General features: G+C 43.1%; 1 protein-coding gene across 1 annotated transcript in view; it reads right to left on the bottom strand.

Annotated features, from left to right (window-relative positions):
• Positions 1-2832: 2832 nt before the first annotated feature.
• The window catches only part of SIDT1 (SID1 transmembrane family member 1), a 140846-nt gene continuing 125824 nt past the window's right edge, over positions 2833-17854 (bottom strand). Inside the window, exons 23-25 of the mRNA XM_064280572.1 lie at positions 10199-10505; positions 8394-8507; positions 2833-5097 (exon numbers count right to left, since the gene is read on the bottom strand). Of these exons, the coding sequence (XP_064136642.1) occupies positions 5035-5097; positions 8394-8507; positions 10199-10505 (484 nt within the window). The 3' untranslated portion in view covers positions 2833-5034. The remainder of the gene's footprint in view (positions 5098-8393; positions 8508-10198; positions 10506-17854) is intronic.

Below are 17854 nucleotides of genomic sequence, written 5' to 3'. Positions count from 1 at the left end.
TTAATAGATTTTATTATGCCAATTGAACCACTTAAGTTTCTTTCTATTCAAATAACAAGACCACACTTCAGGAAAACTGTAGAATTTTAAAACTTCCCCCTTGGGGTTCATAGAGAAGGGTCTCTTTTTAGAGTCGAGTCCCATCCAAGCCAAAACTCTACCACTATGGCATTTTAGGAACTCAGTGGTGAAGATTGTGACTCTATGGCCCTTCCCAAGCTTATTTGATTTTATGTGTGTTAAGGCCTAAGATTTAGTAGGCATTTAACCTTACTGATAGTAAAATAGTGCCTTAATATTGGGGATACACTGAAACAGCCACAAATCCCAATCCTAGGTATATACCCACAAGAAGTGAAAGCAGGAATGCAAACAGAAACCTGTACGCCAATGTTCATTTCAACAGTTTTCACAATAGCCAAAAGGTGGCAACAACTGAAATGTCCATGAAAAGATGAACTGGTAAGCAAAATGTGGTATATCCATACAATGGAATACTATCGAGTCATAAGGAGAAAATGGAGCTCTGATGTATGCCACAACACGGATGAACCTTGAAGACATTATGCTGAGTGAAATAAGCCAGTCACAAAAAGACAACTACTATATGATCTCACTTCTATGAAATAAGCAACCATACAGAAACCAAACGTTACTGGTGGTTACGAAGGGTAGGAGGGAAGCACTGAGGTTCTGTTCATGGTGGTGGAGCGATTTGGAAAAGGAGAGCAAGAATGGTTGTACAACATGAAGAATGTGATCAATGTCACTGAAACATACATGTAGACATTGTTGGATTGGCCAATGTTTAGCTGAGTATATTTTCACTACAATAAAAAAAGAAAAACTTAGCCAAACAAATAATATATCAGGTCTCTTCCAAACACGGTTAAAAAAAGAAAAAAAAGACTACAGTAAACTGGGCAGAATCATGGTGCCTTTCAGGCAGAGACAAATAGTATCTTCACTCACACCGCCTGTCCTAGTTTCATCAGGGGAGTTTAGAGTCACTGTCAGTCATTTTGGAGCCCTGGTGGTACAGTGCTTAAGAGTTCAGCTGCTAACCAAAAGGTCGGCAGTTCAAATCTACCAGCTGCTCCTTGGAAACCGTATGGGGCAGTTCTATTCTGTCCTATAGAGTCGCCATGAGTCAGAATCGACTCGATGGCAATGGGTTTGGTTTGGCTTTGGTCAGTCATTTTAAAACCCAAGTGACCCAACCATCGTCCCACTTTCTGGGAGCTGTTTTGTCATCCGCAGGCGGAAACCCCATCCTCACACAGAGGGAACATCCAGGCTTTCTCCACAGAATATTTAGTGATAAGGGCAGGAGGAGAGATTTGCACCAGGCATTCCCTGAACCTTGGTGGTACTAGCCATTGGAGAGGAGAAAGTCTAGGTGTTGTTCACTTTGAGATGCTGGGGCAGAGGTGGTAGTGATGAGGTGACGTTCCACACAGCCAGCCTTTCCACTTGGCCCTGGCCTTGGTAGCCCTTTTCATCTGAGTTGAAATCTGAGTATCAAGGGCCAGATGTAGTGAAGTGCAGCGGTAAAGGGCGCAGAGGGGGCTGGGGCTGGGGGCATGATAACTCAGGGTAGTATCTCTGAAGGTGAAGAGTCCTCCTAACATCCTGGAACCAAGGATAGGGAAATAGAACAGCTGGATTCAGTGGGGAGTCCCTAAAAGAGAGGGATTCCTGTCCGGAGAAGAAACCTGCTCTTGGCCCACATTGCTGTGGCACTGAAGAGCCACGGAGGCTGGGGATCTTCGCTGTGCCATCTTTGCTCTGGGTGCTTGACACCTCTCTGCTTTTGTTATCCTCACATAGTGTTAGGTTCACGTAGATGTAGTAGCTAAGGACCAGAGAGTTTCAGCGACTTGCCAAAAGGTCACACAGTAGCCAAGGACTAACTCTGACTCTGGACTCTTTCCCTGTTCCTTCTGTGAAGAATGTTTATCTCCCAAGCCTTAGACAGAGACTAATCTACCTGAGATGGTCTTCCAGAAGGAGAAGCATCTGGGTATTATTTGATTAACCAACCCACGCATGTTGTGGTCGCACAGAACATTCTCGTGGCTGCTTGGAATTACAAAGGAAGCAGCTGCCACTTTCTTCACCCCAAGGAGCTGGCTCAGTTGATCTCCAGTCACGGAAAGTCCCTTCCCCAGATAGACTCTGGTTTGCCACTGGCTTTTCTGCTGCTAAAATAAAACTGGGCTAATCCCTCAACCACCCAGAGTAGACAGGTGGGCTTGCCTTTCCGGCATTAGTCAGAGGTATGAAGAGATCTTTTTTCATGCAGGTTTTGCTCCTCTGGCTGCCACATCCCCGTCCTGCTCCAGCTGAACCTCTTCCATGACTGCGTTTGCCCTGCCAAGAGGCTCTTCATGGTGGCTGTCTCCCTCCAGCCCCCTCCTGCCCAACTTGGCTTTTAAAGAGAGAAGTCCATGAGCAAGGGCAAAATCAACCATAGGCATGGTTCTTGTTAGGTGTTGGCGAGTTGATTTTGACTCCTAGTGATCCCAAGGGACAGAGTCAAACTGCCCCATGGGGTTTTCTAGGCTGCCATCTTTATGGAAGCAGATCGCCAGGTTTTTCTCCTGCGGAGTCGCTGGGTGGGTCCGAACCACCAACCTTTCAGTTAGCAGCCGAGTGTTTAACCATTCGTGCCACCAGGACGCCTTAGGCATTGGACTACATATGGACAATTTACAGTTAAGCTACTATAAACCTTTGTCATTTCCTTTTACCCTGAGTGCTCCTATTATCCCATGGATACAGTCGCATGGCTTCCTTATGTTCCCTGTTGAAAGAATTAGCAACAAGCACTTTTAGAAGTAGTCTTTATAAGAGTAAGCTTGTTCAGGGTTTTTGGTCCTCATGCAGAGAACAAAACTGACCATAATGTGTGACTTTATAGCACAAGACAGACGTTACCAGAAAATGGTTAAGAATATAGTGTCGTGATCTATCCATTTTTACAGGACACTGCCCAGTCCATGGACATATTTCCCCAACAAGCTAGCGAACAGGTAAGGCATCGTACAATTTACTCACTTCTGGCCCCAAGGCTAGCTGGGTAGACTCTGTTGCTCACATTTTCTTAGTGGGTCTTTTTTTGGATTTGAAACCATTCCCCAAACCAAGCAACCCAGTGCTGTTGAGTCGATTCTGACCTATAGGACAGGGTAGAACTCCCCATAGGGTTTCCAAGGCTGTAATTCTTTATGGAAGCAGACTGCCACATCTTTTTCCTGCAGAGCAGCTGGTGAGTTTGAACTGCCAACTTTCAGTTAGCAGAAGAGTGCTTTAACCACTGTGCCACCAGGGCTCCTTTTGAAACCATTAGTTCATTTAAATCCAAAGAATGAAATCAAGTCAGGCTTGGAATTTTTTTAGATGTTCAATTAACCCGACTATTTAATAGTTGGCCTTCAAATGGCTTAGTGGTGTAAGGAAGAAAGAATAACATAAGACCAATTACAAACTTGGGGCATTTTAGGAAAAACAAAAAACAAAACCACAGAGTATTTCACTGGAAGCATCTCTGTGTTTTTAAAATCAGGAAAAACTTGAGATTCAAACTTTCAAACTGTGTTTTTGAACATCATGCAAATATTCTAGAGAAAGATAATAATTTTTAAAAACAGTGCCTGATTCAGGAGGGAAAGCAGAAGTGACAGGTGACTTCGGTTTTTCAAGCAAACATGTCTGTGTGTGTACCTGTGCACATGTATTTTTAATTACGCCATGTTCCAGCAACAAGGGAGCTTGTAAGAATGGGGCTTCCTAGCGGCAGAGCTGTCAGGCAGCATGAGGGTGAAACTGGGGTGCTGAGCTTCTCAACACCTCACTGGGGAGAATGAGTATCAGGCGCAACCAAGAGACGGCTCTAACTCAGCTGTGCTCTTGGCAACCAGAGAAGAGCAGAGGCGGTCATCCTGAGAGTCACTTCTGAGAACTTCAGGGAGAAACCCCCAGAGCCCCTGATATGCACAAAATGACAGATAAGGGGCTCAGTTCTAGAGGGCCCTAGGTGATGTGGGCGCAGAATTGAGCTGTATGAATTGGAAGGTTCAGTAAGCACGTTTTCCTTTGCTGAATTTGCTCCAGGATCGCAAGTCCTTATGGGTGGCCTGTTTGCTCGATGCTGATATTACCAGGCTCTTAGTACTGTTGGCCATTTTTCTCTGGTTCCTCCTGCTGCTAGAAGTGATTTTCCCATTTTCCCTTCCACCTTGGAGTTGGCCAGAAGCTGCGTAGGAACAGGGCCTTCCCAAGAAGGTAGAGCCTGAGTTATGGGGTCGACACACAGCAGTGAGGTGGAGACACTGAGGAACCAGTAAGCACCCAAGCCTTTGGTCCCAGTGACCTCTTAAGAGGAGCATGTGACAAAGCCCAATCCTGTGTCCTTCTAATGGGGTCAAGAACCTGGGTGAAACATACAGTTCTCCTTTGAAGGGGGCCACCAGCTGGTAAGGGTGGAACATCTACCTCAGTTGGGTAGGGTCTTGGGTCATCTCTCTACCACCCTCTGAGGAATCCCACCTCCCTGGACTCCTGCTTTGGGGTGTCTAGAGCAGCAGCTGTTGCAGAAATGCCAAGGGGGCAAGCCAGTGCGTCTCGGCAGGAACTCTGAGTGGCTGGCCTTTCTGGGCACAGAGGCAGCCCACAATCATTCCACCAAATCTGGCAAATCCGAGGTGAGGGTGGGAGGGGTCCTAAGAGAGAGTTGACTTTGGTGCAGCTTTTGTCCATCTCTAACTCAGAGCTGGTGACAAAAGGGGATGGGATGTTTCTTGGCTCTTCCGGGCTTGTCTCTGTCCAATGCTGGGGTTTCCCTTCTGTCCTGCCTCTGGCAGATTTGAGGGTCCCCCCCAGGTCCTCTTCTTCCTGTGTGGATATAAGCAGATTCAACTCTAAGGGGGCGAGTGGAACAGTGGGCAGTGGTCACTTGGCTGCAGTCCCTGTATGTTTCACAAAACAGCACCAAGAGTGCTGGCTCCCTCTCACCCTCTTAATGCTGGAGGCTCAGAAGACAGGGATCTGGTCCCTCCGAACCATGTCCCGGTCGTCGTCCAGAGTTAACAAAACCTGAAACGAGAGAGGGGAGAGTCACAGCAAGTTCTTTTTTGTTGCCAAGACTTGTGCAGGCTGAAAACTGCAAATTTCCTCCAGTGCTTTGAGCTGGTTCATTCAGGCTTGAACCCCTGCTGAGAATTTGTATTTCTAACAAGTTCTCAGGCGATGCTAATACTGCTGGTTGGGGACCATGGCTGAGAACCACTTGTAAAGCAGTGGTTCTCAAAATGTATTATACCTAAGAATCACCTGGCGATCTTGTTAAAATGTAGATTCTGATTCGGTATATTGGTGGGTGGGAGGTGAGGGGAAATGCAAACCAGTTGGAAGTCCTGGTTCCCTCACTTATTTTTTTAATTTTTATTGTGCTTTAAGTGAAAGTTTACAAGTCAGTCTCTCATACAAAAATTTATATACACCTTGCTATATACTCCTAATTGCTCTCCCCCTAATGAGACAGCACACTCTTTCTCTCCACCCTGTATTTCTGTGTCCATTCAGCCAGCTTCTGTCCCCCTCTGCCTTTTCATCTCCCCTCCAGACAAGAGCTGCCCACATAGTCTCATGTGTCTACTTGATCCAAGAAGCTCACTCCTCACCAGTATCATTTTCTATCCTATAAAATAGTCCAGTCCAATCCCTATCTGAAGAGGTGGCTTCAGGAGTGGTTCCTGTCTTGGGCTAGCAGAAGGTCTCGGGACCATGATCTCTGGGGTCCTTCTAGTCTCAGTCAGACCATTAAGTCTGGCCTTTGTATGAGAATTTGGGGTCTGCATCCCACTGCTCTCCTGCTCCCTCAGGGGTTCTCCGTTGTGTTCCCTGTCAGGGCAGTCGTCAGTTATAGCACCATCTAGTTCTTCTGGTCTCAGGCTGATGTAGTCTCTGGTTTATGTGGCCCTTTCTGTGTCTTTGGAAACCCTGGTGGTGTAGTAGTTAAGTGCTATGGCTGCTAACCCAAGGGTTAGCAGTTCGAATCCACCAGGTGCTCCTTGGAAACTCTATGGGGCAGTTCTACTCTGTCCTATAGGGTTGCTATGAGTCGGAACTGACTCAATGGCACTAGGTTTGGTTTTTTAGTTTTTCTGTGTCTTGGGCTCATAATTACCTTGTGTCTTGGTGTTCATCATTCTCCTTTGTTCCAGGTGGGTTGAGACCAATTGATGGATCTTAGATGGCCACTTGGTAGCATTTAAGACCCCAGACGCCACTCACCAAAGTGGGATGCAGAATGTTTTCTTAATAGATTTTATTATGCCAATTGACCAAGATGTCCCCTGAGACCATGGTTCTCAAACCTCTACCCCTGCTATTCTGGCCTTCAAAGTGTTTGGTTTATTCAGAACACCCCTTTGCTTTTGGTTTAGTCCAGCTGTGCTGACCTCTCCTGTACTGTGTGTTGTCTCTCCCTTCAGCTAAAATTCCCTCACTCATTTTCATGTCTTCTGCAATCCTCTGTAAATGTCTTGCTCTGAACAGGCATTTTTTTTATAATTACCTACTGTATTTTTACATAATGAGCACATTCTACGTGTGTTTGCCAACCACTCCCTCTCCCCTGGAGGTATTTTCATAAGCTCTGCTATGGCAATTTTGTTTTACACATTGCTGTAAAAAATGAGCATAGCACAGTTACAAAAATATCTCGTGGTGGGGTGGGGAGGGTGCGGTTGGCAAACAAACATAGAAGGTCCTTGTTATTTGCATAAAATATGGTGGTTCATTTATTAATTCATTTAGACATTTATTGAGGACCTATTATGTGCTATTATACATGCTAGAAATATAGTTTGGGACAAAAGAAACAAACATCCCTGCCATCATGGAGCTTACATTCAAGAGAGAACTTCAGACATGAAAAAAAAAAGGTAAAATATACAGTATGCTAGCTAGTTACACCATGGCCAGAAAATGGGCTCAGATATACCAAGATGGCACAGGACAAGCAACATTCTGTTCTGTTTGTTGTTGTACGTGAAGGTACCATCAGCAGGATCCGACTCGAAGGCAACTGACAGCAACAACAGATGGTAACATATACTAAGGATAAAAGTTAAATTACAGAGGGAATATAGAAATATGGGGTGAGCAAAATAAAAAATGTTTGATAGGGTGACCAGGGGAGTCATTACTTAGAAGGGGACATTTGAGTCGAGACTTGAAAGAAATGAGGTCTTGTTGCATTGGATTCGCTATAGAAGGGACGTCCCTGATCCCTGCCCACCCCCCTCCCCGCCCCAGTCCCTCTACCACTGTTCTCTCCACAAGGGACCCTAACTCCTCTTTTGTTATCTCTGTCTCTCAGGAAGGTGACTAACAGAAACAAAAGCCACGAGGAATGATGCTTATACAATTTGGTTAAACCTCCCAAACTGGCCACGAGGGGGTAGCCCTGCTCCACTCTTGAGGTTCCGCGGCAGGTCCAGAAACTGCTTAAATGGAACAGGGTGGGAGCCCAGGAGAGCTAGCAATGTTAATTGTCACTTGAACCTGTGGCACAGGCACCATAGGCTTTTAATATAGAAAAGTCAAAATTAGGATAAAAGGATTCTGAAAGTTATTATCCAGAGTTTTTACAAATACATGGCTTCAGGGAAGGGACGACAGGAGACATGTGGAACAGGCTGGCTAGAAGGCAACAGAGGCCTGGCTGCTGTCCTGAACCACTCCAGGAATCTGTAAAATATCCAGTGAGAATGGAAAAGGGGGCCGGAATGTGGGAATAGCAAGAGAACAAAGAACCCAATGTTACCAGAATTTTAGTGATGCCAGAAGTGGTTCCTGGAGGAATTCTGGGAATGTGAGTTCTAATACCACTTCAGTCCAAATACGCTGTGCAATTTAGGGAAAAACACTGTGACACTCTGTACCTTATTATACTGGAGTAAAAAGGAATGAAAATAAAGACCTAACTGGAAGATCAGACTTAAAAAAGAAACTCAGGATGGTACGTTCACTGAATGACGATGAGGTATTAGAAAAGGAGGAACCCCTGAATGGCAGACAGTGAAGCACTTGGCTGCTAACCAGAAGGTTGGAAGTTCGAGTCCACCCACAGGTGCCTGGAAGAAAGCCTCGGTGACCCACCTCCAAAAATTCAGCCATTGAAAACCCCGTGGAGCAGATGCGGTTCTACTCTGACACACGTGGGGTCCTTGTGGGTTGGAACCAACTAGACGGCAGCCGGTTTGGTTTTATTGGAAAGGGAAAATAGAGAGGAATACCAAAGAGGATGTAAGGAAGAGGGGAAGAGAAAAAAAGAGAGAATGGCATGTAGAGAGAGAAGAGATGAACAGAGATTAAAAACTCACCAAGAATGAGAAAAACAGGGCAATAGCAGAGAGGAAGTGCCAGAGGTCATGGTCGTCAAAGAAGTCCAGCAGGACACACTCTCGGTTCTTCTCCCGGGATTCCGCTGGGCTTCCCTGTGGGAAGGTGAGGCAGATGGACAAGTGTTCCCACAAGTCAGCTCTTTAGGGGATGAGCATCCAGGCAGCCACAAACCTGCTATTAGACACCTAGCTCAAAAAGCTGGCTTCCGTGAGCATATGTTCATGGAAAACCTCGTATGTAAATGTCCATAGCAGCGTCATTCAAAATAGCCAACAAGTGGAAACAAGCCAAAGGCCCATCAATGGGTGAGTGGATCACTAAAACTACGGTACATCCATACAATTGAATGTTATTTGGCAAGAAAAAGAAATGAAGTACTGATTCACGGTACAACTACGACATGGGTGAACCTTGACAACATTATGCTACTCGAAAAACACCACACAAGAAAGACCATATACATATAATTCCATTTATCTGAAACGTCCAGAACAGGCAAATCCATAGTGGTTGCTTAGGGCTGGGGTGGGGGTCTTGAGGGGAAATGGGCGTTTCTGTTTAATGGGTATGGGGTTTCTTTTGGGGGATGTTGGAAAATGTTCTAAAATTGATTGTGGTGTTGGTTACACAACTCTGTGAATACACTAAAACCCACCTAATTGTCTATTTTACAAGGGTGAACTGCATGGTATGTGAATTATATTTCAATAAAGCTATTATTATTTTTTTAAAGTTGGCTTCCAGACTGGCTCCTAAGTATACGACCAGGTTGTTGTAGACTAGGGAGAGGTCTTTTTGAAGGCTCTCTCTGATTTTATGATCAATGAGCGGAAGATCTGGGGCTTTGCATGATTAAGAAATGACAGATGGACACACAATTGCCTCAACAACTGAACAAAGTCAGGAGGGTCTAGGGAAGTGTGAACACGAGTCAGGAGAGCTGAGTCTCCTCCCAGTTCTGAACCTCAGACCCATCACTGACTTCCTAGGCCATAGCTTTCCTGTCTAGGAAATGGATGCACAAACATCTGCCTCTGGGCATTTGTTTATGGAGTGTGGTTATGATAAGAAGATACACGAATCAAGATTTTTACACACACGTTAAACATCCACTGGGAACAGGATGATAATATAAATAATATAATGTAATGTAATATAATACAATATAATATAATCAAATATAATATATAATGAGGATCAAATTGCAGTGTTACAGAGTCCCTGGGTGGTGCGAATGATTCAGGTGCTCACCTGCTAACTGAAAGGTGGGAAGTTCGAGTCCACCCAGAGGCACCTTGGAAGAAACCCGAAACCAAACCCGTTGCTGTCGAGTTGATTCCAACTCATAGTGACCCTATAGGACACAGTAGAACTGCCCCATAGGTTTCCACGAGTTGGCAGCCAAGCTCTTAACCACGGTGCTACCAGGGCTCCAAAGACCTGGGGATCTACTTCTGAAAACTCAGCCACCGAAAACCCTTTGGAAGACCATTTTTCTATGACACACTTGGGGTCACATGAGTCGGAATCGACTTGATGGAAACCAGTTTTGGTAGGGCTTACAAAGGGATGAAGGACCCCGACAGTGACGACAACGTGTCATTTATTGAGCATTTATGTGTGGATATTAAAAACCGTCCCTTCTAGAGGAAGCTTTCATTTTAGAGAAGGTAAAAAAAAAAAAAAAAAAAAAAAGGCGAAAGCAACAAACACATGAAGCAATGGAAGTCGAAAGGTCAAAAAAGCAAGAGGGAGAGAAAACATCTGACAACTGTCCTCTTACCTCCCAGCTGCTGAGATTCTGGAAGAAAAAGTACAGGGCGGCAGCCCACATCACGACAGTGGCAATGATGCAGAAGAATGGGACTGGAAGGACCTTCTCTGAGCTGAGAATCTGTGGGGTGAGAGGTGGTCGCTGGCAAAGCTCACCTGGCCAGCTGGTGAAGGGCTGGAGGCACTGCCCACTCCTAGCGCCCACTCTTACCTTCATGATGATGTAGAAGGCCAGGTACAGCAGCAAGTTACCGATAAAGATGACCAGCACGTAGGAAGCAAAGTCCCTGGGTCGATATATCAGTCCAAAGAGGGCACTGAGAACACGGCGAGAAAATGTTTTGTAGCCATGCAGGTAGATTTGTAATACTATTTGCTTTTTTGTGCCCCCTCACCTTTTGTCCATTAAAAAAAAAAACAAGACAAAGAAACACTTGAAGTATTAGAAGTGCCTTTTCACTGATGACATTATATTCAGACCATTCATTCTAATGACTACGAAAATTCCCACAAGTGGAGGTATCACATAAACAATATTTTTTTCCTCTCTCATTGAGTTTCTCCTTTGCTGTTTAGTTTTTCACTGTTATCAAGAACTCTGTGGCAAATAAACGGATACCTTCAGACACTATCACACTTTTCGTGTGCATTTAAGATGAATTCTTAAATGTTCTTAATTCCTAAGTGTTGTTAGTGGTCATCGAGTGGACCCTGGACTCATGGTGACCCCATGTGTAGATTAGTAGAAACTGAAGTGTCTCAATAATTGGCTTGACACACATTACCAAATTTTTGTTGGCTGCACATGGTTTTTTTTTTTTTTTTAAATTTTATTGTGCTTTAGGTGAAACTTTACAGCCCAAATTAGTTTTTCATTAAAAAAATTTATACACAAACTGTTTTGTGACAGTGGTTGCAACCCCCACAATATGTCAGCACTCTCCCCCTTTCCCTTTCCACTCTGGTTTCCCCGTGTCCGTTCATCCAGGTTTCCTGTCCGTTCCCTGCCTTCTTGTCTTTGCTTTTGGGTGGGTGCTGCCCACTTGGTCTCCTACACTTGGGCACTATTGTGTGTTTTACAGGTCTGTCTCATCTTTGGCTGAAAGGTGGACTTCGGGAGGGGCTTCAGTTCTGAGTTAGCAGGGTCTCCAGTGGCCATAGTCTTGGGGGTTCCTCCAGCCTCTGTCAGACTGGAAAGTCCGGTCTCCTTAGTGAATTTGAATTTTATTTTTCCTTTTTTTCTCCCACTTTGCCCTGGACCCTCTATTATGATCCCTGTCAGAACAATCAGTGGTGATAGTCAGGTACCATCTAGTTCTTCTGGGCTCAGGCTGGTGGAGGCCGTGGTTCATGTGGTCCATTAGTCCTTGTGTCTTTGATTTTCTTCATTCTCCTTCGCTCCAAATGTGATGGGACAAATAGATGCATCTTAGATGGCTGCTCACAAGCTTTTAAGAACCCAGATGCTACTCACTAAAGTAGGGTATAGAACATTTTCTTTATGAACTATGACAATTGACCTATGTCCCTTGAGACCATGGTCTCCAGCCCTCAGTCCTAGTAACTTGGTCCCTCAACGTGTGTCTAGGAAGCTCTCTGACTTTGCCTTGGTCAAGTTGTGCTGACTTTCCCTATACTGTGTGCTGTATTTCCCTTCACCAAAGTTAACACTTGTTTACAATCTAGTTAGTGATTTCCTCTCCCCACCTTTCCCCTCCCTCGTAACCATCAAAGATTGTTTTTTTTCTGTGTGAAAACCTTTCCTTGAGTTTTTATAATAGTGGTCTCATACAATATTTGCCCTTTTGTGATTGACTTATTTCACTCAGTGCAATGCACTCCAGATTCATTCATGTTGTGAGATGTTTTGTGGATTCATTACTGTTCTTTAAAGTTGCGTAGTATTCCATTGTGTGTATGTACCATAATTTTGTTTATCCATTCATCTGTTGATGGGCACTTAGGTTGTTTCCAATTTTTTGCTATTGTGAATAATGCTGCAATGAACATGGTGTCCATACATCTATTCATGTGAAGGCTCTTATTTCTCTAGGATATATTCCTAGGAGTGGGATTGCTGGATCGTATGATATTTTTATTTCTAGCTTTTTAAGGAGGTGCCAAATTGTTTTTGATAATGGTTGTACCATTTTACATTCCCAGCAGTGCATGAGAGTTCCAATCTCTTCTACCTGTCCAAAAAAAAATTTTTTTTCTGGTTGTTTTTATTAGTGCCAGTAACGTCTGGGTGAGATGGTATTGCATTTCTCTAACGGCCTATAATTTTGAGTGTTTCCTCACGTGTCTGTTAGCTGGCTGAATGTCGTCTTTGGTGAAGTGTCTGTTCATACCCTTTGCCCATTTTTTAATTGGGTGATTTGTTTTTTTGTTGTTGAAGTGTTGAAGTATTGTCCATGGTTTTTTAATGTAATACTGAAGTTTATTTTTGGGGGGTTTAGTCTTCATTTTGTTCTAAATTTCTATTCAATTATAACTAAACTATTATATAATCCTTATCTCCTTGTCTTGAAAAGCTTGTTTCTAATAAATATACATCTACCCTGTTGCTGTTGAGTCAATTCCTACACACACACATTTAAACCTGTTGCTGTCGAGTCAATTCTGGCCCATAGCAATACTATAGGACAGGGTAGAACTGCCCTGTACAATTTCCAAGGCTGTAATCTTTACGAAGCAGACAGCCACATCTTTTTCCTGAGGCGTGGCTTGTAGATTCAAACTGCTGACCTTACCACTGTGCCACCATGGCTGCTTAATTATATACTTAGTTGGGTTTTAAAATTATGTATGTATAAATACGTGGGTGAGCTTTTGTCCTCTCCATTCTGATTCACTAATTTTTGGGTCTAATTTCTAATTTTGGATCAATGCCTCACTGTTTTATTATTGTTTTATAATATGCTAGATTATCTGATTAGGCTAGCCTCCACTCTCCAATATTGTGGACAAGTGACTATTTGAAAGTAAAGCAAGTAAAATCTAAAATTCAGTTCCTCGGTCACACTAGCCACATTTCAAGCACTCAGTTGCCACACGTGGTGAGTAGTTACCATAGTGGGCAGTGCAGCCTACAACCCTTACATCACTCCAGGGCTACTGAGCAGTGCTGCGCCAGTCACCATACCCCCTTGGCTGCTGCTTCCTTCTGTTAATATCCTTTCTCAGAAATCTTTGATATTTTTGCCTAAATAGGTGAATAAAATTTAGAATAAATTTGCTAGGCATCCCCCCCGTCAGTCCTGTTAACTTAATTCCAACTCTAATTTTAAACTTACACATGAACTTGAGAACTGGTATCTTTATAATAGTTAATCTTCCCATTCAGGGCACAATACACCACTTCATTTAGTTAGTTTTCCCTTTCTGTCTCCTAATAAGGTATTTAAGTTTCCTGCAGAAAGATTACACACAATTCTCAAAGGTTATTCCTAGGTATTTCATCTGTAAAGCTATTATAAATGGGCCCCCTTTTTGTCCATTTTATATTCCAACTGGTTTTGTTCTATATAGTATAGGAATTTCCCTCCTCCTAGATTTTGAAATCTTCAGTATACCTGCTTTCTTTTTTTAAAAAATAATATTCTATCGTGTTTTCAGTGAAAGTTTACATAGTAAATGAGGTTCCAATTTAACAATTTCTACACAATTTGTTCAGTGAGATTGGTTACATTTTACATAGTGTGTCAACTTTTTCATTATTTCCATTCTGGTTGTTCTGTTTCCAGTCATCTAGTTTCCCTGCCCCTTTGCCTTCTTGTCTTTGCTTTAGAGTAAGTATTGACCATTTGGTCTAATATAGATTATTTTTTAAAGGAGGCACAGTACTCACAAGTGATATTGTTTTGTTTTGTTTTGTTTTTCCTTTTGAGCCAATCTGTTATTTAGCTAAAAGATGACCTTATGGAATAGTTTTGGTTCAAGGTTTAAGTGTATTTCAGGGCAACAGTCTCGGGGAGTCCTCCAGCCTTAACTCGTCCAGTAAGTCTGGGCTTTTTAAGAACTGGAGTTCTGTTCCACATTTTGCTCCTATTCCATCAGGATGCATTTACTGTGTTCCTGATCAGAATGGCTGGTAGTCGTAGCTGGACACCATCTAGTTCTTCAGGCCTCAGGGTAGATGAGGTTGTGGTTAGTGTAGACTATTAGTTCTCTGGAGTAGTTTTTTCTCTGAGTCTCTGGTTTCTTTCTTTCTGTTTTACTCCAGATGGGTAGAGACCAATAGTTTATCTTAGATGGCTGCTCACAAGCTTTTAGGACCCCAGACTTTACTCACCAAACTAGGATGTAGAACATAAACTTTACATACTATATTACGTCAGTTGGCCAAGTTGTCCCAGGAGACTACGGTCCTAAGCCTTCACACCCTGTAATCCAATCTCGTAAGGTGTTTAATAAGTATCATGTTTGTGCCTCCTATGTGCTTTATCATGTATATGAATATATATGGATGCACACACTTACATATATACACACCTGCATATAAAATAGATACATCTATATATGCCCACCTATATACACACATATACATACATATACATATTGATATACTTGTATGCATACATACATACACATTGTGGTGAAATGAGTTCCTTTATGTGGCCTTGGTACTTTGGAAAAACAGCTTGAGAGATTTTTTCCCCTAAGTCTTGAGGAGTTACCTTGCCCTAGTTTTCTACCCTAGAGGGTTTGTTACTTTTGCCCAGGTTGACTGACATTTTCTGGGTAAACAAGAATGATTTGATACTTTTCTGCCTGGTCCTGGGCTGCAGCCTGCCCTGTGATTGGTGTGCACCTTGCAGGGATTGGTCAATAGACTATGCAAATGAAGTGACTATGAACTATGCAAATAAAGTATTTATAGCCTACTATGCAAATTAAGTTAAGTGTTTGTGGCCTACCAAGAGGGAATTGGTTAGTTTGTGGCCCCTGCTAGGAGGAGCCTTGTCTTGAAATTGACAAAGAGTTGTGTGGGTATATATATATACAGCCAGTCTCACAGAGGTTTTTTAGAGATGGAAAGAAACAGGAAGAGAAGCAGAAGGAAGAAAGAAGAGAGAAGAAGCAGAGAGAGGAGGCAAGGAACCTCCTAAGAGAGCTGTAAGAGGGGGTCAGGGCTGTAAGACTGAAGACAGTGACTGGCCAGGAAGGGGCCCAGAGGCAGAGTCAATGATGACAGACAGCAGGGCCAAGAGAAGCCTGTCCTGAGATGGCTGAGAGGAGCCTGTCCTCAGGGGGGTGAGAGGAGCCTATCCTGAGGGGGTCAAGAAGAGACCTGCACTGCCAACAGTAGCTGAGAGAGCTGGCTTGCACTGAAGGAGACTTTGCCTACATACTTCCTGATCCCGACCATGAGTTGTAGCCTGTTCCTTATAAACCACTTAACTGTAAGTATAGTCTGTGAGTTCTGTGTGGTCATTGCCATGGATTATCAAATGCAGAAGAGAAGTAGAGAGTGTTGTGGGAGGGACTGCTGGTGTTAGAATTGATAAAAAGGTTGGAGAGTTGAGGTATGTCTGACCTCCCAGTCACGGGCATCAGCTTTGTGCTGTTGGTGAGACACCCTATCCCCCTGAAGTCAGACAGGTTCTGACACTGTTACTGCTCCCACTGTTTCAGAGGTGTGTGCACACTCCTACTATTTAATTGTTGTTGCACATTGTATATGTCCCAGCATTTGCAAAAACGTCCTTTCTTTTGTGTACTTCTTAGCGACATCATTTACCTTGGTCAAGCTGTGCACACTTCACCCACATTTGGTGTTATACTTCCCGTCCCCCAAATAACAAGAGTCTGCTATCTAGAGAGTGATCACCTCCCTTCCCACCTATCACTGGTAACCACCAGTGAACTTTGATTTCAGTATGTATACTTAGTCTTTTTTTTTTTTTTTAATAATATTGTGCTTTAAGTGAGAGTCTGCATAGGAAATCAGATTTCCATTTAACAATTTTTATATAAATTGTTCCCTGACATTGGTTACATTTTTCACCATGTGTCAGGGTCGCTATGAGTCGGAGTCGACTCGATGGCACTGGGTTTGGTTTTTGGTTTGGTTTGGTCAGCATTCTCATTATTTCCATTCTGTTTGTTCCATTTCTATTAATTAGCTTCTGTGCCCCTCCTTTCCTTCTCATCTTTGCTTTAGGGTTAATGCTGACTGTTTGGGTGTACCTATTATTGTCTTTTTATAATGGTGAGATTGTAGAGTATTTGTCCTTTCGTGATTGACTTATTTCACTCATTGTAATGTTCTCCAGTTTCATCCATGTGATAATATATTTTGAGAATTCTTTATGGCTGCATGTACTGTACGTATGTACATTTTGTACAGTATACCTTCTTTCTTATCCCTTTTTTCTTTTTAAAATTTTCATTTTGAAATAATTTTAATACTTTAGAAAAGTTGCAAGAATAGTACAAGAAACTTGTATATCCTTCACTCAGATTCACCAATTATTAGAATTTTCCCCACATTGGCTTTATCATTCTCTCTTCTCTCCCTTTCTCTCTCCTTCTGTATACACACACACATACACACACACACACACATCACAACTAGACCAACAAGCAACATCATAATAAGTAGAGAAAATATTGAAGCTGTAAAAGATTTCATTTTACTTGGATCCACAATTAATGCCCATGGAAGCAGCAGTCAAGAAGCCAAACGACACATTACATTGCAAATCTGCTGCAAAAGACCGCTTCAAAGTGTTAAAAAGCAAAGATGTCACTTTAAGGACTAAGGTGCGCCTGACACAAGCTGTGGTGTTTTCAATCACCTCATGCTCATGCGAAAGCTGGACAAGGAATAAGGAAGACCGAAAAAGAATTGATGCCTTTGAATTTCAGTGTTGTTGAAGAACCTTGAATATACCCAGGACTGCCAGAAGGACGAACAAATCTGTCTTGGAAGACGTACAGCCAGAATGCTCATTAGAAGCAAGGATGGTGAGACTACATGTCACATACTTCGGACATGTTATCAGGAGGGACCAGTCCTCGGAGAAGGACATCATGCTTGGCAAAGTAGAAGGTCAGCAAAAAAGAGGAAGACTCTCAAGGAGAGGATGGACACTGTGGCTGCAGCAATGGGCTCAAGCATAACAAAGATTGTAAGGATGGCGCAGGACCAGGCAGTCTTTCATTCTGTTGTACATAGGGTCGCTATGAGTCAGAACTGACTCAACAGCACCTAACAATATTACCGTTGAGTTGGAATTAACTCATAGTGACCTCATGTGTGTCAGAATAGAACTGTGCTCCATAGACTTTTCAATTGTTGATTTTTCAGAAGTAGATTGCTAGGCTTTTCTACCAAGATGCCTCTGGGTGGACTCGAACCTCCAGCTTTTTGGTTAGCAGCTGAGCACATGAACTGTTTGTACCACCCATAAACTCCTATACGTATGTATCTACACACACACACATTTTTCTTTGCAATTATTTGAGAGTAATTCCTTTTTATATAACATTCAAGGTTCGCATCGAATCACTCAATGTCTTGTTATGTCCAGAGCAAACTGAGCGTGACAGACGCCAATTATGGAGCTAACCCTCTACCAGATAATTACAGCATTAGTGTGCCATTGCACTTCATTCATCTCCAAAGGTGGTAGTGTCCCTCAGGTTTCCTCTGTCTAAG

This window comes from Loxodonta africana, chromosome 1 (assembly GCF_030014295.1).
Source record: "Loxodonta africana isolate mLoxAfr1 chromosome 1, mLoxAfr1.hap2, whole genome shotgun sequence".
NCBI classification, from domain to species: domain Eukaryota; kingdom Metazoa; phylum Chordata; class Mammalia; order Proboscidea; family Elephantidae; genus Loxodonta; species Loxodonta africana.
Note: the sequence above shows the minus strand (reverse complement) of the source record. Positions and strands in the feature narration are given on the sequence as shown.